The sequence below is a fragment of the Pinus tabuliformis genome, chromosome 6, assembly GCF_031772625.1.
Source record: "Pinus tabuliformis cultivar Carrire ecotype Pingquan chromosome 6, CPIR1, whole genome shotgun sequence".
In the NCBI taxonomy this organism is placed as follows: domain Eukaryota; kingdom Viridiplantae; phylum Streptophyta; class Pinopsida; order Pinales; family Pinaceae; genus Pinus; species Pinus tabuliformis.
In genome coordinates, this window is record NC_142292.1 from 1,930,121,356 (window position 1) to 1,930,145,462 (window position 24,107).

At 32.9% G+C, this 24,107-nt stretch overlaps 2 protein-coding genes across 2 annotated transcripts; one reads left to right on the forward strand and one right to left on the reverse strand.

The window, feature by feature from the left end:
* The first annotated feature begins 7,485 nt into the window (after window positions 1–7,485).
* Window positions 7,486–9,441, forward strand: LOC149266899 (3-dehydrosphinganine reductase TSC10A-like). Its single transcript, XM_089409502.1, has 4 exons — window positions 7,486–7,677; window positions 8,063–8,392; window positions 9,056–9,203; window positions 9,320–9,441. The coding sequence occupies exons 1-4, from the start codon at window positions 7,486–7,488 to the stop codon at window positions 9,439–9,441; spliced, it is 792 nt and encodes a 263-aa protein (XP_089265628.1).
* Window positions 9,442–17,499: 8,058 nt separating this feature from the next.
* On the reverse strand, window positions 17,500–20,300 carry LOC149266900 (plant cysteine oxidase 3-like). Its single transcript, XM_089397623.1, has 5 exons — window positions 20,018–20,300; window positions 18,858–19,018; window positions 18,388–18,553; window positions 18,069–18,272; window positions 17,500–17,964 (listed from the first exon to the last, which is right to left on the reverse strand). The coding sequence occupies exons 1-5, from the start codon at window positions 20,163–20,165 to the stop codon at window positions 17,843–17,845; spliced, it is 801 nt and encodes a 266-aa protein (XP_089253749.1). The 5' UTR covers window positions 20,166–20,300; the 3' UTR covers window positions 17,500–17,842.
* Between the last annotated feature and the right edge of the window lie 3,807 nt (window positions 20,301–24,107).

The window sequence follows — 24,107 nt, forward strand, 5'->3', positions numbered from 1 at the left end:
TATATATAAAAGAAATCAATCATAAAAATGTAAAAAAAAAAAAAAAAAACAAAATTAATGATAAGAATTAAGAAAAAATAAACATTATAAACAAATAAATAGTAAAAAAAATATTTTAAAAAAATGGAAAAAAAAAAAAAACAAAACAAAAACAAAAAATCTTCTAAACCATAAAAAAAAAATTGGCAAAAAGGGAAAAAAAAAGAAGCAAAAATATGGAAAAGAAAAAATAACATTTAAAATAAACTAACAATTAAATAGGTAAAAAAAATTAAATAAAAAAAAAAATTAAAAACAAACTAGAATTAAAAGAAATAGTAAATTAACAAAAAAATTAAAAAACTACTAAAATTAAGATTAAATTGTTGATTACTTAAAAAAACAAATATAAAAATATATATATAAAAAAAGACAAAAATGAAAAATAAAAAACGTTAAAAAAAATTATCTTATAAACCATAAAAGAATTTGAAAAAAAATAAAATATATAAATATAAAATTAAGTAAAAAATAGAGAAACTGAAAACAATATTAGCAAAAACTAGGAAAAAAATAAAAAAAATTAAAAACAAGCTAGTTACAAAAAAAAAAAAAAACGAAAAAAAATAAAAAGCTAGTAAAATTAATATTAAAAAAACAAAAGTGAACTCAAGTTATATATATATATATATATGAAAATTATTTAAAAAAAAGACCAAAAACATATTAAAATATAAAAAAACCAAAAAAAATTTAACATTTGTTTTTTTTTAAACAATTTCTTCTTTTATTAAAAAAAAATTATTATTATTAACTCTTTCTTTTAACAAAATTATTTTCTTATTTAAAAAAAAAAAATCATTAAAAATTTTAATTTTTTTTTTAAACGAATAAAATTTTAAAATCTTAAAATTTTAAAAAATTATTTTAAAAAAAAATTAAATTTTTTTTTTTTTTGGAATTTTTTTTTAATGGTTTTTTATTTTATTTTTAAAACATTTATTTTTTATTTTAAAAAATAATTATTATATTAAAAAAAAATTTAAAACATTTTTTTTTATTATAAATTTTAAAATATATATTTATTATTTAAAAAAAAGATTGAAGTTTAAAATTTTTTAATTTAAAATCATAACACATATGAATATTATTCAAAGAAAATAACATAAGGAATTTTTAAAATTTAAAATTTAAAATTTACATTTATTATTTAAAAAAAAATAAAAATAAAAAATTGGTTTGCCCGCCCTCGGCCGCCCATGGTGGCGCGGCCATGGGTGGAGGGTCCTGCGTGTCGGATGCCCACCCCTCGGCCACCCGTGGTGGCACAGCGGTGGGTGGAGGGCCTGCGTGCAGGGCCCTCCACCCATGGCCGCGCCACCACGAGCGGCCGGGGGGCGGGCAAACCAATTTTTTATTTTTATTTTTTAATTTTTTTTAAATAATAAATATAAATTTTAAATTTCAAATTTTAAAAATTCCGTATGTTTAGTTTTTTTTTAAATAATATTCATATATGTTATGATTTTAAACTAAAAAATTTTAAACTTGTTTTTTTTTTTTTTCTAAATGATAATTATATATTTTAAAATTTATAATAAAAAAAAATGTTTTAATTTTTTTTAATATAATAATTATTTTTAAATAAAAAATAAATGTTTTTAAAAAAATCCATAAAAAGATTTTTAAAATTTTTTAATGAATTTTTTTATTAATAAGAAAAAAAAATTGTTTAAAAAAAAAATTAATAATAATAATTTTTCTTTAATAAAAAAGAAATTGTTAAAAAAAAAAATTTAATGTTAAAATTTTTTGGGTTTTTTTATATTTTAAAATTTTTTTGCTTTTTTTTTTAAATAATTTTCATATTTTTTTGTTTTTTGTTTTTTGTTTTTTGTTTTTTTAATAATTTCAGTTAATTTTTGTTTTTTTTAATATTAATTTTACTAGATTTTTTCTTTTTTCTTTTTTCCTTTTTTTTTTTCGTTATATTTTTTTTTTAATTTGGAACTAGCTTGCTTTTAATTTTTTTAAATTTTTTTCCTAGTTTTTGCTAATGTTTTTTTTCAATTTCTCTATTTTTTGCTTATTTAATTATATATATATATATATATATATATATATATATATATATATATTTTTTTTTTTTACTTTTATTTTTCTTTTTTGTCTTTTTTTATATATATTTTTATATATGTCTTTTAGTGATAATTATTTCATGTGGATTGAAAATTTAAATAAGGATGTATAAATATGTAGAATATCAAAAATGCAAAATATCGACCTTCTTTAAATATGCAAAACAATAAAATCCTCACTACAAAAAAATTAAAAATAAAATTAAAAACAAGAAAATATGAAGAAAAATACCACTTCCAAAGTTATTAAATTTACAAAATAATTATTTACATTTCATACATTATAAAGTTAAAAGTAAAAAAAAAAAGCCCTTTAAAGAAAGGGCATGGTGCAAAATTACCACTTTTTAAAACAACATCAAAATCACTACCATTCTAAAACGCAATGTACATGAAAAAATTTGTAGTGCCAAAAACTATGCTCCAAAAAAAACATGTGCGTTCTGCATCACCCCTTTTCAAAATTGGGTCACTTTTTTGCTATTTCTACAAAACGAGTAACAGTATCAGTTCCCGTTTCAAAGTTTACATTGTTATCTCATCATTTTTCTATACTCGTGCCACCCATCAAAGTTGTCTTTATGCGTACCCCACCATCTTGTAGGCGTAGTGTGTAGTGCCAAATCCAGTGCTTAGAAGCGATGCTTCTCAGGCACTTCTCTTTCAAATGCATATAAAAATTTATCCACATCAATTAGACCATCATAATAAGGCAAACTTCTTACCTTCGATGATACACAACACAATGATTTAGCCATCATATTACAATGCAGCGTGGATACTTCGTGTAATCTATTCTACCAATGTTCCAATTCCTCATTTGAATATAATGTACAGGAACTTTAACATTCCCATGCAATGCGTTCGTCAACGGTGAGATTAACCCAATCTTGATCGCATACTGTTATTTTGTAGATCTAGTCCAAATCATCGTCGCTTTCCTCATAATCGTGGACCAGTTCAGTGTAACGTGACCTTTCTGCAGGGTCCAAAGGTACGACAACATGGAGCGATTTCCTCTCAAATGACATTGTCAACTTCTTCAGATTAATTACCCCATTCATGTCAATAGCCCAATCAATTCCAAGGAGTGCAGGTATGTATTGCTGTCGTCAAGAATCTTGATCACTTCAAAATCGGCCAATGCACTCGCACCTTCTATGTCTATTGTAACTCCATGCAATCTTCCCATAGGGATAATCTTATGTTGGTTTTCTATTCTTAATTGAATCAGAGGCCAATGCAGCATAGGTCTACCCATTATTTCCCATATCTGCTTAGGCAAAACATTCACATTTTACCCAAGATCTAGAATGACATGGTCCATTTCATACACTTCTATTTATGTAGTGAGCCTCATCTCACGTCCTATTCTCGCCTTGTGTTTTCCTATCTTTCTGACTGCGCGGTGCCCTTCAGGAGAAGTTTTCTTACCCGCACACCTATTTATTAGTTCTTGTAACCCTTTCACAGCCCTTCTGTCGCGCAACAGCTTCATACAATCCTCCAAAAAGGTGGTAAGCATAGAAGGGTCAACTTCTTCAAATAAATTATCTTGGCTTCCCCAGGTAGAGGCCCTAGTGAAGCTTTTCTTTGCTTCCATGATTGTTTCCCTTACGCGTTCTAGATCAAATCCCACCTCTTTTTCTGAAGCCTTGTGAACCCACTAACTTTCTTCATGTTGCTTCCCTTTTTCGTCATCGGTCATCATCCCACTTCATGGCACAATATTCACATTGGGATCTTCTTCACGGGGCTCATCCCTCATCATCTGTAGATTCTGTGTAGGTTGTTGAGGTTGTGCCTTCTTCTCCTGAATCTTAGCTATCATTGTAGGGCATTCGTCTATCGCATGATCAAACTGAGTACAATACCGGCATAATGGTCATGTTTGGCTTGTGCACTCCCACGCATAGTGACCTGGCACTCTGCAATTATAACAAATAACTTTTCGTCGACCTCTCGTAGGTCCTCGTCCTCTTTGGCCTCATCCGCATCCTTGATATCCTCCACGTGCTCCCCTAGCACCTTGATCGAGAGGCCAAGTTTTTATTTTCATTTGATACAAAAGTGTTCTTTCCATCATCAATTTATAGCTACAACAGTTATGCTCTTCATGGCTTATCGATTTACAAAAAATGCAGAAGAACTGTTGTGGTGTCTTCTCAAATTTTTGCAGCAAGTGGAAGTTATATGTTACATGCTTTCTTGCTACCTGACAGATAGCGCACCATAGCATGGACCATGTACTTGGTATAGCTTGAGCTTCCTGCCTCAGGGGCATTGGCTCTCCTACCATATAATTCGTGAAAACAAGGCAATGATCCGTATCATGCACCTGGTTCTTACACTTGAGGCACCAAACTTCTTCACGCACTTCTGGCTAAGCCACTTTCTCCTTTTTCAAGCTTTGAAACTCCAAACAGAGGTTTTGCAACTTTGCATAAATCTATTGAACTCCTAATGTCGCATCCTGGATAGGTGTCTCGTGCGCATCATAGCACGGACCATGTACTTGGTCTAGCTTGGGCTTCCTGCCTCAGGGGGATTGGCTCCCCTCCTACCATATAATTCGTGAAAATAGGGCAATGATTGCTATCATGCACCTGGTTCTTACACTTGAGGCACCAAACTTCTTCACACACCTGTGCCCAATCCGCTTTCTCCCATTTCAAGCTTTGAAACTCCAAACAGACGTTTTGCAACTCTGCATAAATCTATTGAACTCCCAATGTTGCGTCCTAGATAGGTGTCTCATGTAATCTCATTACAATCTCTAGTCCTTTTGCCTGCGTTCCTATCTTTTGTTGTGACAAAGAAATCCTTAAGTGAGGCAGGAGTGCGGCTATAAACCAATCACAGTGCTAACTTTCTGTGAGATTCATATTGGCTTCATGGATTCCACACTTAAGTCTCTGATCCAGCTCCCAAGGTGTTTCACTGATCCTTATCATGATTTCCTTGAACCCCACTACTGACTGTGTTTCAGACTTAGGCCTACCGAATTCCTTGTTTAGAGCAGTCTGAGTGTCTTCTAATGATGCCACTGGGTTATCAGTGTAGTACTTAATGTACTATGTCAACGCACGATCTTGTAGAGTAGTAACCAACTGCGCTTTCTTTATATGATCATCTGTAATATTTTGTGTTGTCCACATGGCCTTCGTGACGAACCAAAATTAGTCCCGGTCCTCATTTCCCAAGCCCTTGAAAACTAGCAACTTCATTGTATTCGACATATTGAATGGTTGTGGTGGTGTGGGCAAAGGTATATGTTGTGGAGCTAAAGGTGGAGGTGGTGTGGGCGGATGAGGTATTCGCGGAAACCCTTGTCTTATTAACTAGATAGTGCTATGTGGTGAAACTTGTGCTCTCTCTCGTTGTCACTCAGAGGAGGCTCAATCAGTGAGCTATATTCAGGGCCTGTTCTCCCTCTATCCCTGAAGAAATTTCCACTTCGCGTAGCTCCAAACATCAAGGTAATGGCATAACCCACATTTCACACAAGAGAACCTTAATCCACGTATTCAAAAATCTCAAATACTTACCTCGCGGTCCTTTGAAAAAACGTCGCTCTACATCATTGTAGCTGACTGAAGTATTGACTGCGAATTCTATCACAAACCCTCCTATGACTCGATCAAGCTAGTGATTGTCAGCGCGCACGAGCTTATCTTCAGAAGCTTCCAATCTCCGTACTAGCTCCAAGGTCCACACTATTGGAATGTCAGGCTTCCACCTTCCTTGGCTGTTTGCCAATTTAGCGATCCACTTGTAAAACTCGATCGGGAAGGTGTTGAAGAAGATCTCGTGTATTTATTTGTACAAATATCTGTCAAACCAATGTTCCTTCATCAGGTATGGGTTTCTGTTTTCTTGCGCCGCGAATTCATGGGTCTTTCTATCCAACCACTCCTCAATTTCTTTCTTTGTTGGATTCCAGTGATGCAATATCACACATCTCTTTATGCAGATCCCGGTCCTAGCAACGAAACCATTTGTTGGCTTAGTGGGTCCTGACCCAGGGTCAGAGTTAGTGTCACCAAACAAATCCCTACACTACTGCCCTTTCGACATCAATCCGTGGAGCGTGAATTGAAGTTTCAGCTGAAGCAGTATGGAAGGATGCTAGAACCAATTTTCTGCACCCAAAATTGAGCGTGATGTTGTTTTACGCTATAAATATGTCTTCGCGTAGATCGATAAGCCTTTAGGGCTTATCGATATAACTCCCCTTAATCAGCTTCTATACCTCCACGAACGTTTACAACTGTCTTTCACGGATCGTGATTAGGCGGATCAAATACTTATGTGCATCAAGGATGACTTATAACCCAGTAATTACTTCGGTTAGCTTAAGTGTTTGGTAACTTCAACATACAACAAGATATTCTTTGCATGAATAATTAACAGTAATTGGGTTAATGTATTAATATAAATCACGTAAATTCGCGCATAAGTACATCATTACTTCATAAACCCATTATAACATAAGGTACATTCATATAACAGAAGTAAAAAAATAACACAAGTATTTCTGCAAACAATCTACTTTATTAATAATCAGCGCAAGCTTACAAACTCGAGACTTCCCTTCGCACTTAGTTGCAGTAAATCACGTAAATTCGCGCATCAGTACATCATTATTTCATAAACCCATTATAACATAAAACACATTCATATAAAAAAAGTAAAAAAATAACACAAGTATTTCTGCAAACAATTTACTTTATTAATAATCAGCCCAATCTTACAGACTCGAGATTTCCCTTCGCACTCAACTACAAGGGTCCGCGCACTCAGCGGCGGACTCTATTCTAGGCCTTTGCGCCCACACCTGCAGAGCCTTCCTTCTACTCTAAGATTTCTTTGCTCTTACTCTTACTGGCCCATTACATTCATCTTCACTATCAGTACCTTTCTTAGACATCCTAAGACACAGTTGTTTATACAATCCCATGGCCTACGGACCATGGGTAGATCTTCAAAAACCCACTCAACTTACATTAAAAAAAAGAAAAAAAAACCCTTTATGACACTTTAACTATCTAGGCACTCCACAACCACAACTTGTGGAGAGTTTACATTTTATACAACCAAACTTGGGCTTTTGCCCAAAAATTGACTTTAGAGAACCCATCCCAACCGCTGGTTATTTATTTTTCTTACCAAAGGCTTATTAAATCCGAAAAGCATTTGTTGTATTTTAACTATCGGTCTAATCTCTATATATTATAGCCATAGATTATACAGATTATACAGGAGTCAGATTTAAGAAAAAAATGGATTCATGGCTAGTAATAGTAATTTGTATACCGATCGGTATTATTATTTGTTTTGTGATACTAGGGAAGAAGTAGGCCAGAGGATGCCGAGCTTAAGAGGCAAACACGTTGTGATAACCGGAGGATCAAGGGGCATCGGCCTTGCTATTGCAATGGAGGTTCTTGAAGAGGGAGGATACGTGACCCTCATCTCTAACAATTCTTCTCAAATAGATGACGCCATTTCAGAAATTGCTCAACAGGGGAAATATTCTCTGGATGAAGTTCGTATAAAGGTAGGGTTTTTTACGTTAGCCACACAGAACTCTTCTTTTTTGATGGGGATTATATCTTTTTGAAGGCCACCTGGTTTCCTTTCTGGGCAGGTGGTGTCATGTATCTGTATCTGTACATAGTTTTCGTATTCTAATAGAATCATACCTTAACTTACAAAAAAAACGTAAGGTTCTTTACATAAATTTTTGGTTTAAAAGCCTGTTGATCACATTCTTTCTGCAATTTTTTTTCCCAAAGATAGTGTTGTTTACCTAAATTTTGGAACAGCTTTTTCGCTGAGAAAACTCACATTCTTTCTAGATAAAGATTAGACAAATGTAGGGTTATTTGCATAAATTTCTCTGCAACTTTTAACAACCTCTTGATGACATTATTTCTATCTAGATCTTCCGTACCACGGGGTTTAATCATGAAAGTTCGTGGAATGATCTGAGCTTTGTGGTGAAGGTTGCAGATGTGGGGGACTATGAATCCATTTCAACAGCTATAAAGGAGTGTTACGAGTGGCGACCTTTTGACGTTGTTATCTGCAACGCAGGAATAGCTAGAATAGGCTACATGGATGAAATCAACATTACAGATGTGGATTCCGTCATCCGCACTAATCTCAGCGGGGTAGTCTACACCGTTCATTCTTCGTTGCCATTGATGAAACAACGCAGCAGCAAGTCAAATCCGGCATCCATTGTTCTCATGGGATCGCTGGCTTCTATGGTAAGTAATCTTTAATTGATCGAAATTTTAATTACTTTAATTTAAGAAACGAATATGAATCCAATTTCATAATAGTTAGATTTCTCCTTCAAGGGTTTACAATTTAAAGTCCTTTAAAGTTTCATTAAATAATCAACGAACGGACCTGAATCCAAATTTCATACTACTTAGGTTGCTTCTCAAGAGATTTAGAGTTTAAATTATTTTAAAGATTTATCAAATATTTCATATTTGAGGTTTTTGCGATCTTCATACTTGTGTAAATCATTTTCTGGATTTATCTTGCATTAGGTTTGTCGTTATGATGGACGTTTTGAACCAGCAACGTTCATCATCAAGATGAGAAATAATCAAGAAACACATCAGAATCTAAATTTCATAATAGTTAGATTGCTCCTTCAGGGATTTACAGTTTAAAATATTTTAAAGTTTGATCAAATAATCAAGAAACGGATCTGAATCCAAATTTCATAATAGTTAGATTACTTCTTAAGGGATTTACAGTGTAAAGTCTTTAAAGTTTGATCAAATAACCTTTCCAAAAGAAATTTTCCCCAAATTTAATCTGAATGGATGATAAAATAGCCTGATGCCGAAATCAGCTAAGGTAACTTGCAAAGCTAACAAGTTCAGTTATACATTTGGCATGATATAAAAATGCAGCATCCATGCTATGGTTATGGCATATATACAGCCACTAAACATGCCCTTAAAGGACTGGCCGAGTGCCTAAGGTTTGAGTTGTTGCCTTTCAACATTCGAGTGACTCTTTGTTGTCCTGGCTTTGCAAAGACGCCTCTCCTACCAGAAGGTCCATCGATTCTCTGTGCAATTCATGCTATTTTATTTTCTTTCTTCTTTATGTGCTTAGGTGGGTTTCAATTCTTTAGTGCGAAATATTAAATACACTGAATCTATTTTCCACAGGTCAGAAGAGAAACTGGCAGAATCTTGAAAGCATCCACGCGATCATGAGAGTAATAGACTTTTACAATATGGACAAACTGGAAGAGCCGAAGGACATTGCAAGAGGCACGGTCCAAGGATAAAGAACGGTGTAGTATAACAAAGTGGCGGAGGAGTTGCACGGAAAGTTATGGAAATTTCGGTCATATTTAGAGAAAATCTGGCAAGGATTTTTGTAAATCCAAGTTATAGTTATTAAATTTCAAAATTTTAAGTGTCTTAAACATTTTCAGGGTGCTGAATCCATTTCCACCATCAACAACACAATACAAACGCTGCCTCTACAAAATTTATTTTTTAAATTTTTTTAGTCGACTTCATAAAAAGGGTTCGTTTCTAGTAACAAGTCCAACAACACTTTTAGTTAGCAACTTTTCCCGTGGCGTGTTTCCAGCAGAATCAATTTGGACGACAATAAAAGAGCCATTCAGCTACGTCTATGCAAATATTCCAATTTTTTCACAGAACTTTTGACCTTTTTAATCAATGTATTTGTTTCCATAAGGAGATTAAGAACCACCCTGCAGCACAACCTTAAGCATTAAATGTTGCGTACACTTTCTGAAGAGACAATCTCGAGTGTTATTTAATACTTTTTTACAAGCTAGTTGGTCATTACTGCTTTTCTACAGGGTGGTTGTTCATCACTATTAGTTTCTATTTTTTGCAAGATGTTAAAGTGGATGTGAACTAATTGGATTAAGAGTAAATTATGCCATTTCAAAATATAAAATAATTAACTATGCTAAAAAATAAATACAAAATAACTAAAATAAATAATATTTTAAATGTAGAGTTAAAAACTATAAAAATAAATAATATTGCGGCCGTGGAGTGATCAGCATAGAAATAAAAGTGATATTACTAAGGAGGAATTTTATTTTAAAATTAAGAGTTTTAGTTGACTTCATCATCACATCTAAATTCCCTCCGAAAGTCTAGCTTCGAAGTGAGTGGCATAGAAATAAGTTCGTGAATGGGAAGTGAGGTTAGTCAATAGGAATTTAATTTTAAAAGTAAAAATTTTTTATTTGTTTTTTATTTTCTGTATTCAAGATCTATAATGAATTAAATAAAGGTTTTTTTGTAGAAATGATGTGAGAGAATTTTTTTTGGCCAATGCGTTTTGGACCAATAAATATGGTTTATTATCTGATGTTGATGAATGAACCACAATTGTTGGTTCAAAACGCATTAGCCAAAAAAAATTCTCTCATGTAATTTCTACTGAAAAACTTTGGTTAATTAAATTTTATTATTAATTTTTTTAATTTTTAAAAAAAGAAACTATAAAATTAGAATTTTTGTTTAATTGATATTTTGAAAATAAGCCGTTATTTTATATTTTTATTTTAGATCTTTATCGTTTGATTTCATTATTATTATGCTTTTATTATGCTGAAGGTTTTTTATGGTGAGGCTTTGTCTCACGATACTGTGGTTAGATTCATCGGTCACCATGTAATCTTGCTAGAATGTCGTGCGGCAAAGCTTTACCATTCGGTTTAACTAGAATCTTTTTCTCCTCGACGCACGAATTATATCAGTATCGCCATTTTCTCGAAGGAGGAGGAGTTTGGCGTTGAGGGAAACAAACTGACCATTATTACTGATGGGTTTGGCGTTAGTGAGTAAGTGATCGTTCAGAAATTTGGGTTGTGAGTGCCTATAGATTTGCAGGGAGGTTGATGGTGAAGATGACGAATCCATAATTAAATTTCCCTATCAAAAAAATCAGAATTTCGATGATAAAAATATGAATATATAACTAAACCTCCCTACCAAAAAAACCACACCCTGGTACCCTTTAATTTTACCCTTTAATTTTCTCTGATCGCTCATTACCATGGCTATAAAGTCTACGGTGAGAAGAATTTCAACTCATTTCGTTTTGGGGATGAGCAGAAAATATAAGTGTAGACATCAAGATTGTCACTCGAAAGATGAGCGTCATAACGGCAGCGCCTAACCAGCTTGCCATAAGGCATTAAATGTCCGGGGATATGCGGGCTGGTTAGTCCGATAACACGCGAAAGCCCAAATATTATTTAATGCCGAAACTCCCCGCTCCCGTGTTATCGTGTTAACCAACCCGCATATCCCCGGGCATTTAATGCCCTATAACAGGCTGGTTAGGCGGTGCCATAACATCTTACCCTTCGTATAACTCTAAACCACACTCGCACGCTTCGACTCTTTTTTTCACGAATATGTGAAAATGCTAGTAAATATATATATCCATAATGATTGAAAGGCTTGGGGGCATGTGCGAGGTAATAAGAGCTCAAAAAGCCACACTAGGGGACGGTATAATATTTGGAACCAAGCGAGGAATATCGTATATCGAATACTTTTTGGCCTATCATATGAACTGGTGTTTACTTTTGATAATTGTGATTATCTCAAGTTTTAAGTAAATTTAAGAATATCAAATTACTTTTTATTTTTTATTACATATAAATTTTGAATTTTATTTTTTAAATTTTTAACATAATTTTTGAAAAATAGTTAAAAATAATAATAATAATAAATATTATTGTTTTTTGTATTATCAAAATAAATAGAGTACCATAAAATAATAGTTAAATTCTATAGATATGATTCTAAAGAGTTATCAAAATTTCGTAAAAAGAAATCTATCAAACGTTGCACTTACATTCTTAAAATAAATTCAAAATTGTACATTCCAATAATGTGTTAATGACTTTAAGCAACATGGAACAACAACAATTGTGTTAATGACTTTAAGCAACTTGGAAAAACAACAATTTTTCCTATGAAAGGTTGAAATATAGAATTGTATCAATGACATTAAGTATCTATTAAATTTCTTGGTCTAAATAATTAAATATGGGAAAAGAAAATAAGTTATAAATAAGCACTATTTTCAAAAATTCATTCTCCAATTATCAAAATATTTTCTATTTAAGACATAAAAAACTTATTCATTTATTTTCCCATGAAAATGGCCATGGCCAATATTTTCACATAAAGATCATTTTTTAAAAAATTTAACTTTCTATAAGAAAAAACAATAGAAAAAATACTCAAAATATGACTACATAGTTAATTACAATTTATGAAATATGGACACATCCACATTGTTTATATTTAATCTATACACAAGTTAGAACTTTGTACATTCAAAGATTAAATATTATAGTGAAAAAAAATGAAAATAGTGACCCATTAAATAATATTACATCATTTTGTTCAACCATTTCATAAAGAAAATATTGAACTCTAGATTGCAAGTATACTTGAGACAATCAAATCATCAGGAATCACAAAGCAGAAAATTCTTAGAATTGCAAGGGGAAATCCAAAAGGCTACTTAATGGGAAAATCCAAAATCTACTTAATCTATAGAGTGCAAGTATACTTCAGACCATCAAATCATCAGGAATCACAAAGCAAAAAATTCTTAAAATTGCAAGGGGAAATCCAAAAGGCTACTTAATGGGAAAATCCAAAATCTATTTAATGTTGGACCGCGTGAGACTAAAAAGAATTTTAAGCACATCTACCTAATAAAATAAACCAAAAGCAAATATAAAAGTCATATGGCTAATTTTATGCTTTGGTGACTATCTAATAATAAAAGGAAGTGAATGATAAAAACAGGGAAGACCATATGGAAACCTTCCAGATAAGACACAACTACTATAGTCAACCATATAAGTTCAGAGAGCTGAGAAGATGTTATCATTAAGATACTGAAGGCTCAAAATGCAACCAAAAACATAAAAGAGGAAAAAAACTTCAGTGATGTCATCGTGAGAGATATTCAAACGGTAGCTCCACACAACTCCACACTAACTGCTCACAGGCAGTCACACGCTCAGAAATCGTTGTAGTTTACTGACTTTGGCATGCCTCCTCTATTCCAATCCCCCTACCCCGGACAATGCGCTGATTACAACTGCACCACTACAACAACCTCATCAATAGCACGTGCAATATCATGCTAGTCTTTGATCCCAGTTCTCGTCCATGCTCACCGCACCACGGGTTTCTAGGCCACTTCTGGTGCAGGTCCACGCAAGCTCCTAGGGGCCGACAACGGGCTCGTTACAAAGAAGTTTTCTCCGTTATAAATTGTTTTACACACTATAACCAACTCGATCTTGCGTGGGACTTGCCCAAGAGGTACACAACCACACTCCACGCACGCTGGGATGGCCCACCAAGGGAAAATTCTTAATCGACATTCTGATCATTTTATGACAACACAACTGAGTCCTTCACAAGAGGTGACTCTTTCTCCTGGGTTGCATCTTCCTCTCTACAAAGCGCGATGTCTCCCACGACTGGTTCTCAATTTCAAACCACATGTGCAACACATGTAAGATGCAGATCAACTCCACGCAATTGTTTCATGCTTGACGTAGGTTACTCCACACAACACTTACAGTGTCGCCAACTTTGACATATGCTCCAACTATTGCTCGATAAAGTCTCATAGGGAATCGGGATAGTGCCTTCCCATAATGCCTCTTCATCTAAGCTCCCAGCCCAATTCTTCCAACGCTAATCACGCGCTCAGCCAGCAGGGAAGGTACAATGTTCTTACGTTACATTCAATTTGCAGGCTTTATTTTTCCACAACTTTGTCTTCAACACGGATCGACCTTCAACACGGCACACGATACACCATATAACTTGGCGGATCGGCCCTACAACAACCACGACCTACAGTGCTCTACTGCTACACTCGACCTCTCCACAAGCATGTTCTGCTACTACACTGTGTTCACCACACTGCACGACCAACACTCACACAATCTGCGATAGCTACACCAATGCGCCCCTTCATACCAAACTCACTCGCGTATTTTTTCGTTACACTGTCAACACGAGGTTGAAAATGGGAGCTTACCCAAATATTCAACGTGACTCGACCTTGGATCTTTACTTGGCTTGCAGCTAACACAGAAGATCGACGTACGCTAGGCACTAACCTTCTTTGATCTTCCCGCGGGCTACAAGTCGAACCACGTTCGGTTCGGGGCTTTAGCGATTGGCAACCCAAATACAAATCTAACACGGTTTCACCAATATCCACTGTCATGACAACAACGATTTGATCAGTATCAATGATTTGATCAGCTTTGATTTCAGTGTAGATGTCCATTTATAATTCTATTTTATATCTTACACTAGATGTATTGATTTCAGTGTCGATGTTGATTTCTACTCCTATTTGATGGTTGCACAGGATGTATTGATTTCACTGTAGATATTGATTTCTAATCCTATTTGATGGCTTGCACTATATGCATTGATTTCAGTGTAGATGTTGATTTCTAATCATATTTAATACTTTACACTAATGCATTGTTTTCAATGTAGATGTTGATTTCTACTCATATTTGATTGCTTCCATTAGATGCATTGGTTTAAGTGTAGATATTGATTTCTAATCTTATTTGATTTTTTGCATTAGATGCATTGATTTCATTATAGATGTTGATTTCTAATCATATTTGATTGTTTGCACTAGATGCATTGATTTTAGAGTAGATGTTGATTTCTGATTTGATGCAACAAGATGTTTGATGTACATTAATTTCAAAGTAATTAGATTAATAGTGTGCATTGATTTCACTATAAGCACATCTCTACCTCCTCTATCTATATCTCTATCTCCCATTGTCACTCCTCTATCTCTCTATCTCAGCCCCTAAACATACACACTCTCTCTCCAGATCTATCCATCTCTCTCTCCCTCCTTTCCTTTCCCCTTCCCCTCTTTCTCTTCCCCTTCTCTCACTCTCTAAAATTTCTCTCTCCATATCTATATCTCTTCCCCCCTCCCTGTCTTTGCCTATCTCTTCTTCCCTCTCCCCCCATCTATATCTCTATCACCCCTTGTCTCTCCTTCTCACCCACAAAACATATACACTCTCTCAGTGTAAGCACATAAAAATTATTCAACCATAAATACAATACTTGAATTTTCATCTTAAATAAAATGTTTGGTTACCCCAAATGTTTGCTTCTTGAAACTATAAACTATTTATGATTGGGTAAATTCTTATTATTCCCATTTTCCATCATTCAACATTGTTAGAAAATAACTACCATTGAAAATTATTTGGGGTTTAACACTCCATAAGTCACAATGACTAAATTTGGAGAAAAATACTATTAATATTGGAGAGCAACAGAGACAAGGTATGTTGTTTACTACAATAGCTCGAGTTAAATATTTTAATGGTCTATGATTCCAACTACTCTTTTCATATGATCGATAGGAGAAAATGGAAAAACTAATAGGTGTAACAATAGGAACAATAGAAGAAAATAGTTTTAGATTGATTGCAATGAAGATTATTTGTAATTGACTATATTCTTAGTATTCACATTTTCTATCTATCAAAATGGTTACATTGACACTTTGCACTCAAAATTTGTATTTCATCATTTTTCATCATTCAAGTTACTAACGGTCTCTCTCATCTGAACAAACTGAGGTAACTAAGAAAAATTTAAATTAAATTGACCAAATCAATCTTAGACATATTTAGCATATTTAAAATGATCAAAATAATTAGCTGTTCAGCAAATTTTTTATGACCGCACACTACTCAAACTAGCCTAGATCCATCTTAGCACTCGGTCTATCAAGCCTCGAGAGGGATCAAATCTCTCAAGGTGAAAACCTTTCCTCAAATTTTTCTTTCAAAAAATAAGTTTGCACCTCGAGAGATTTGATCCCTCTCGGCACTTGATAGATCCGATGTTAAAATGGATCTAATCTGGTTTAGTAATAGAAACAAGAACCATACTTGCATTGCAACCATTAATCTTGTTTAAATTCTAATCCATTTATTTAATTAATTTATAAATATTATTATCATTATAAATTTAAAAATTTAAAAACTTATAAAATATATATAATACAAAACATTACAATCAATATAAAATGACATTATATTCTTAAAAATAAAATAAAAGAACTCAGTATTTACAAGAAACTATTTAAATTTAAAAGTTTCAACTTCTTCGGTCTTCACATTCCCAACTTACACTTCATAAATTGCCCCACTACATTTACTTTATGTTTGAGATAAATCTGTCTAGATCTATTAAACTTTAAGATTTCATGAGAGCATGGAAGCTAGAACATGATTTAGATTTCATGAGAGCATGGAAGCTAGGGCATGATAAAGAGCCAAACTATGCTTTACTTTATCCAAATGTTTTTGAATGTTACTATAAAAGCATTTGTTAGCCTAATTATTTTGGTTGGAGTAGATATGCATCGCTGATTCTAACCTTGCGAATGTTGGGAATCTATACAAGCTTTTCTTTGCCCTTCTATTAGTGTTATTACTTAACTGCGGAATGTTACTATAAAAGCATATGTTAGCCTAATTATTTTGGTTGGAGTAGATATGCATGGCTGATTCTAACCTTGCGAATGTTGGGAATCTATACAAGCTTTTCTTTGCCCTTGTATTAGTGTTATTAATTAAATGTGGTATGAAATACACCATTAAGAGACGCTTGATGGAATTGGGCTTTGATTTTGTTTGCGACAAGCTAACGTTCAACGCATTTTGGATATCCACATTCAATTTTTGACAGTTGTCTTTCTAACGCCCAATCCTTAAGACATTTCTTAGGATGTTAAAATCATTCCTTCTAGGAAGAAGCAAAGGGGCATCTCTCTAATCGTTCTACCATTGGCTGGTATGTATGTCCAAACATTTATGCAATTCTTCCCACCTTCTTTTCAGCTCCTTCAATTCTTTGAACACATTTTACATCCAAATCAATTTGAGTTTATGACGGAAGCTAGGCGCTTTTATTATGAAGAATCTTAGACTAATCATATCTTGTGTGAACCATCCACGTATACATTTTGACTCCCCTAATATTTGGAGTGTTGTCCGTCAAATGAGAAAAAAAAAAACACTAGCTATTAACTATTGTTTCAAAATCCTGAGATTAAATAACTACATTCACTAACGGATCCTTAGATTGCTAACTTGGTTCTAACACCAACAAAAAAATAAACAAACCTGTTCACAACACTATTACTGTAAAATTCTGCACAAGAAAACGAAGCAACATAATCAGACGAGCTAAACACCTAATTACAAATCAATCTATTCAATTAAATATCTTGGAAGATTATAACAGTCTTCGTATACACCTAATTAAAGCTCAATCTATTCAATTGATATGTTTTACAGCCAAATATTGGCCTATATGTAGAACCAAACATAGACATGGTCATTGTATGGCTGCACGTACGGAACACTTATTCCACTCCCAAACCAAGTATTGCATTTTGCATGCACGCACTAACGTATTCAATGTTGAGAGTCATCTTCATTTAACTGCACAACCAAACGGACCACATGCCAATGTCCAAAAGCAAAGCAATTACCTAACAATCGCTTTTGATATAAGCAGTCTATAGGCAAAACCGCGTCTATGATACCTATAAAACTAGTTGAGGCAGTAACACGATCAAATAACATTAATGATTGGGCCTGCATATGCTTTCCCTTTAAGGATGAAGTTATCAGGCTTTTCCACTTCTTCCAACCACACAAACCCTTCATGATCGATATCTCCATGGCGTTTTCTCGCTGTCAAAACACATATCCATAGAAATACTCTTCCATAAATCACGATAAACCAGTTTCTATGGCAATTTAATTAAAGGTTTTCAAGGAAGATCATTAGAGCTTACCCTTACGCAAAAGTCGAGTGGAGGAAGGAAAAACACGGTAGTATGCAGGATCCTCTCTATAAGGAGGAGCTAGTATATCCAGCACTGCACAAGATGTTACTGCTGTGAAGGAATGTATGTTGCCTCCTGTTGTTGGATATAATACGGATGATTCACAATATGGAGCTCTTATAACACCGTCCGATTTCAACTCTGCAAGTTTCACTGTAAAAGACAAATGCGTAGTAGCAGGATCATCAATAAATATAATATTCGAGTGTTCTTGTCTCGACGCAATTACATGATTGTTAAGAAATATTTTAATCACAAACTGGCTTACATCCTGGTGGGTGAGAATATTGGTGGCTGGAATTGTTGGATATGGGATCAAACCAATCATAAGACTTGACGTGCATTGTGCCATACAAAAGCTTGCTTACCACTGTCATGCCACGATGATCGTGGAGTGGAATTATTGCTGATCTAGGTAAACAAAATATTCCCATCTGAGTGATCAGAAGAAAACCATCAGTTGCAGCGAATATTTGGCAATAGTCACAACCCTCGCTTATATCCACATGAACCCCAAATGAACCCCAAACACATTGAGTGGCAAGACACACTAATTGAAAACTTGAAATGCATGGTAATTCCGTGTGTGTTTATATATATATATATATATATATATATATATATATATATATATATATATATACACGTTCTGTCACAAATACTCTTCCTCTATACAATGACATGAATAGTGAAGCACAAGCAAAATTTAGTGGAATGAGTTGGGTTTTGGTTATTCACCGAAAAATTCTGGCAATCATGAATATGGATATATGTGACGGGTGGAGTCCAACTATCTCCCGATCCTGAACGACTACGTTCTCTTCTTCCTTTGGCTGTCGTGGAAGAGGAGGAGGCAGAATGTTTCTTGTCAAGGCCCAAGTCTATGGGTTTTACTGTATCTGCAATACGAATTTTCACAATTGGAAAGGACCCAATAAAAATAAAAATGATATAGAGATCTGCAGCGATGAAATAATCACTTCTTTCTTCTCATCATGAAATAATTAGATACTCGTGTGATTTCAATCTAACTTAATAGTGTTTCTATTGATTTTGATATAAGTTTTACATTGAATTAATAAATTTATGAACGTCCTTTTACAGTTAAAAATGTGAATGCTTGTAAAATATATAAGCGAACCGTTTTCATTTCATCTTGGAATAATTACAGCTTCACGTGATCTCATTCCGAGCTGGGGGAAGGGTTTGTAAACCTGGAAAGTCATTATTTCTAATTTTGAAGAAGCACAGCATCTAAACCTGAAATTTTATGCCCAAATTACTTTGTCTCAAATATTCGGCGAACAGATCATGCCCAAATTACTTTGTCCCAAATATTCGGCTAACACATCATTAATCCTGGGCCATCTGTCTTGATTACAACTGCTGTTTGGTCGTATCACCGGTTAAGAAGGCGTCTCTTACTTACCTCTAGGTTGCAAAGTTTAAAATACGCTTTCTGATTTTTTATATAAAATTCTTAGGGCTTCAGGGTCTTCTTTAGAAATATATATGTTAACTATTTTCTTTTCATCCTGAAATAACTTTGAAATAAATACAGCCTCACATGCTCTCAGCGTGATCTAAAACCCCCATAGATAGGGAGGATTTAAAAAATTCTTTATAACTATCCTACGAGCGTTATCTTATATGGTATAAATAGATTACTGATAATTTGGACTGTTAGAAACATTTAGCTTTTCTAAAAACAAAACGATTGACTTTCTAGACTTGGAGATTTGTTTTGATTCAAAATGGGTATCAGATCACCTGATTTGGCTTCCATGAGGGACAACAATTTAAGATGGTAGTTATTAATTATTGTGACACCTGCACGCTCAATTCTGAGATGATAAATATATACAAAAGACAAAAGAACTATTAAATGCAGGAGTTACCCAAAAGAGACGTTAATCTCTGAATGGCCTCTGGTACTGGAGGTATATGTGGAGGTGCTGAGGGAGAAAAGGTTTCCTTGCAAAGCTCGTAAACCATCTGCACTACGTTCCTACTGGTCATTTGCGCTACGTAAGGAGAATCTTCCATTGTTTTTAGTCTTTTTAAGCGACAGGACCACCAGGTATAGCTGTAACATCCCTTAACTATAGCTGCTTGGCTATTTTTAATATGAATCCGAGCAGCTGCTGAAAACCCAAAGTTAACTTTATAATAAAATCTGTATTTATGGGATGCAGTTGCAGGAGATGGGGATTGGAGACGATCACCTAAGACTAAAGATTGATCAAAACATTCAAATCTGATGGCCACGCAACCGAAATTTTTCATGGTTTTGGGAGCAACAGGAAAGAAAACCAGGGGCTGTCTTCGTGTATTTACATATACAATGGGCTGCTAGACGGTCGTCTCGACAGAAGGAATGGGATTTTCAATACCTTTTTCTATGCAATTTGTTTTACTTATAAAATTTCCATTCCAAGTCAATTATCGAATAGGAAATGGGATTGTTCCTCCACCTCCGGAATGGAAGTATTTCGTCTGTTTACAGTTGTTAAAATGTATCCAGCTCCGTAAATAAATATTAATGGTATTTTGGACACTAAAAAATACAGATATTTATGGGCTAATCTTCCTGGCTGGTACGGATACAAAAATGATTCTGTGCTAATGAAAAAAAAGCATGTTCCTGATTGGTGAGGGTATATTGTCAATTCGTAAAGGATCAACTGAACATGTGACTCATCATACAACTTGGTGAGTGGAAAACACTCCCGTGACGAAAATTTTAAATCAATTTGCATCGGCTATTCCGTGATAAAAATTTTAAATTTATTAACTGATTTGTTTGGTCAGGACGTCTTTTATGTTAAAAATGTTCACGATTTTTATTACCTTATACGAATATACACAGAAATATACATATTTCGGTCCCCAGAAGGGAAACAAAAGCTTTCAAGACTCAGGAATTTTTGGAGGGTAGCCGTTAGATTGGTCATTCATTTGAAATGGGAAGGTTACAAGAAAACTATAAAAGGAAAGACACGTTATGGATAAAAGATTTTCTAGAAATTTCCCTGGGCGATAAAGCTTTTTAAATGTAATTTTAGATTTGCCATAGTTTAAGGAGGCATTGGTTGGAAAGTTATGGATTTTCTGGTTATATTTAGAGAAAATTTAGTAAGGATTTTTGTAAATCCAAGTTATAGTTGTTAAACTTCAAAATTTTCGTGTCCTAACGTTTTTCATGGTGCTGAATCCATTTCCACCATCAAAAACACGATTCAAACACTACCTTTACAAGCTTTTTTGAATTTTTTTTGCCCGGATTCCAGCTACTTTTGGCCGTCCGAGGAATTCCTCCTCCTCCGTAGACGTCTCCTTTTAAATTTAGGATAACACTTTCTTATGGCGGTAAAGCTTTTTAAATGTAAATTTAGATTTTTGAAAAGTGTTAGTCAACTTGTTATTCTGTTTTTTTAATTTTATCTTATATATATTTTTTTATGAATATATTTATATTCAAAGTATTTTTTTTAAAATGGTTAGGCTAGGTATTCTCTACTTTTTTCATCTCTAATTAACATTTGTCCCACTGCTTTTTTGACATGGGTCAACTTTAACTTATGAAAAAAAAGAATTACACATCTTATAATAAAAACTATTTACAAATTAAAAATCTCCACGATAAAGTAGGGACAAATTATTCAATTAATTTTTAATATCTAAACTAAAATTAAGTTTGTTATTTATTTTTTTTTTAATGTTTTTGAAAAAGAATTTTAATAATAATGTTAATTTAATTTTAAGATTATGGCTAAATTAGATATTAAATTGATATAGGAGATTTTTTCATTTAAAATTTATAAAAGTATATATATTTTAATCCTCTTTAAATTTAAACATATAACATTTTACCAAAGAAACACATACTCTTAACTGTTGTTTTATATATATCTATATATATATATATATATATATATATATATAATTTCTGTCCTTTCTATCTATATATATATATATATATATATATATTGTTAATGTGAAATTGAGATTTATAATTTCCCCATTCCACATACAAAACAAATTTAAGTAAAATAAACAATTCAATAAAGTGAAAATTTTCTAAACTACAAATGCATATCATATGCTTAATAGGTACTCCTTCCAATCAAGAGTGAAGAGTGTTTATTTATTGTTTTCAAATTAAAAACAGGGAAAATGTTTACTTACTCATTATTAAAGAAAAGTAAAGCATAATAACAAAATTATTAATAATGTTAACATTCAAGTGATGAAAAAATGAGCATATCAATTAAATAGCTCACATTCATTTAAACTAAATATTTTCATTTAAAAATATACTTAGTAGGTACTCCTTCAAATCAAGAGTGAGGAGTGTTTATTTTTTGTTGCGAGTTAAAAATGGGGAAAATGTTTACTCACTCATTATTAAAGAAAAGTAAAGCATAATAACAAAATTATTAATAATGTTAACATTCAAGTGATGGAAAAATGATCACATCAATTAAATAACTCACTTTCATTTAAACTAAATATTTCCATTTAAAAATATATTATAATTATTTTATTTTTTAAATATAATTATTTTTTAAGTTAATTACAAGTTACCGAAGCAGGTAGAGTATGTATGACTTGCTAGACTTAGCAGTGAAATTGTTGCGTGAAGGTGGGTAGAGTATGTGGGTAGAGTATGTATGCCTTGCTAGACTTAGCAGTGAAATTGTTCTGCGAAGGTGGGTCTCTTGTCCCACAAACAAGGGGGTCTCATACACCAATTTGGTGTCTCCCTTGGCTGTGACCTTAAAATTGGATAATAATAATATAAAAAGTTTCCAGTTAATCAAATTCACTTTTAACTAATATTATTTTTAAAAATTTCACATTTAAATTTTTATATTAATAAAAACTTAAACTTTTTACAATTATGTTACATATTTGAATTACTAAGAAATAAGAAATAAATATGCATCACTATAATATGACATTGAAAATAAAATATAAATAAGCAGGCTCATGCAATAGATAACCGAAGCCATAAAAACTGTTATAAGAAAAAAGTTGTTATTTATTAAAATATAATGAATTATCTTCATCTTGGAACTAGGAAATGTGGAAGGATTTTACATAGGTTGATTATGATATTGAATATTTATTTATATATCATAAATAAAAACTAAATATAATGATTTATAGGATGTGGTTATGGACCTTCATGTTCAAAATCCATGATACCTAACCATTTTTAGCATGGCATTTTATTTTACACTATTCTTGATGCTAGTGTATTAATAAATATGATAAGATTTACATTCATTTATGTGTTTTTAAATATTTCCTTTAGGTGTTTAAGAGATTTATTTAGGTAGAATGATATAAAATGGGATTAATTTTGATTTTTTTCAACCAATTTATGCATAGATCATAACCTAATCAATTTTTTGATATAACAGAAAATATTTAATTTTTTTTATCAATTTCGTATAGAAATTTCGGCTTTGGGGATTCTTAAGTTAACTCTCACACAAAATTTCTTTAACTAATTATGATAAAGTCCCACCTTAAATCATTTTCAACCTGAGACAATATTGGGTATTTTTTGTTTAGGAATGGTCATCCTTGACATAAAAGCTTCTTAACTATGATTAACTTACATGGTCACTCATTATTTTGGTACTCACATGAGCTGTGCAAAGGCAACTGTAATTACTTTTGGAAAGATGAGAAAGAAGGAAAGAAAATTTTAACGTCCATAAGGCTAAAGATAGCCCATGTGATCTCTTTTAAAGTGCAAAAATTGAAAAGAAATATGAACCTCAAGATATTTAATCCTCTTCAAAATGGATCTATATTGGTTCTATATATGCATATAGCATGTGTAACTTTTCATGTTTAAAACTGTATTTTTGAATGCATAAATGGATACAATGCCTTGAAATTTTACTTGGATTGTGTAAACTACACCACATAAATTTGAAATTCCAACAAATCTTTGCTAGACGAAATTTAAAT

What these genes read in the sequence shown, in the direction of transcription:
- LOC149266899 (XM_089409502.1), top strand. Translation starts at nt 7,486, where the DNA reads ATGCCGAGCTTAAGAGGCAAACACGTTGTGATAACCGGAGGATCAAGG. An exon ending in TGGGATCGCTGGCTTCTATG is followed by an intron (nt 8,393 to 9,055) that starts GTAAGTAATCTT and finishes ATAAAAATGCAG; the next exon opens with CATCCATGCTATGGTTATGG. An exon ending in GACGCCTCTCCTACCAGAAG is followed by an intron (nt 9,204 to 9,319) that starts GTCCATCGATTC and finishes TATTTTCCACAG; the next exon opens with GTCAGAAGAGAAACTGGCAG.
- LOC149266900 (XM_089397623.1), bottom strand. Translation starts at nt 20,165, where the DNA reads ATGGAAGATTCTCCTTACGTAGCGCAAATGACCAGTAGGAACGTAGTG. An exon ending in ATGATTGCCAGAATTTTTCG is followed by an intron (nt 18,554 to 18,857) that starts GTGAATAACCAA and finishes CTGATCACTCAG; the next exon opens with ATGGGAATATTTTGTTTACC. An exon ending in CACTCGACTTTTGCGTAAGG is followed by an intron (nt 17,965 to 18,068) that starts GTAAGCTCTAAT and finishes GTGTTTTGACAG; the next exon opens with CGAGAAAACGCCATGGAGAT.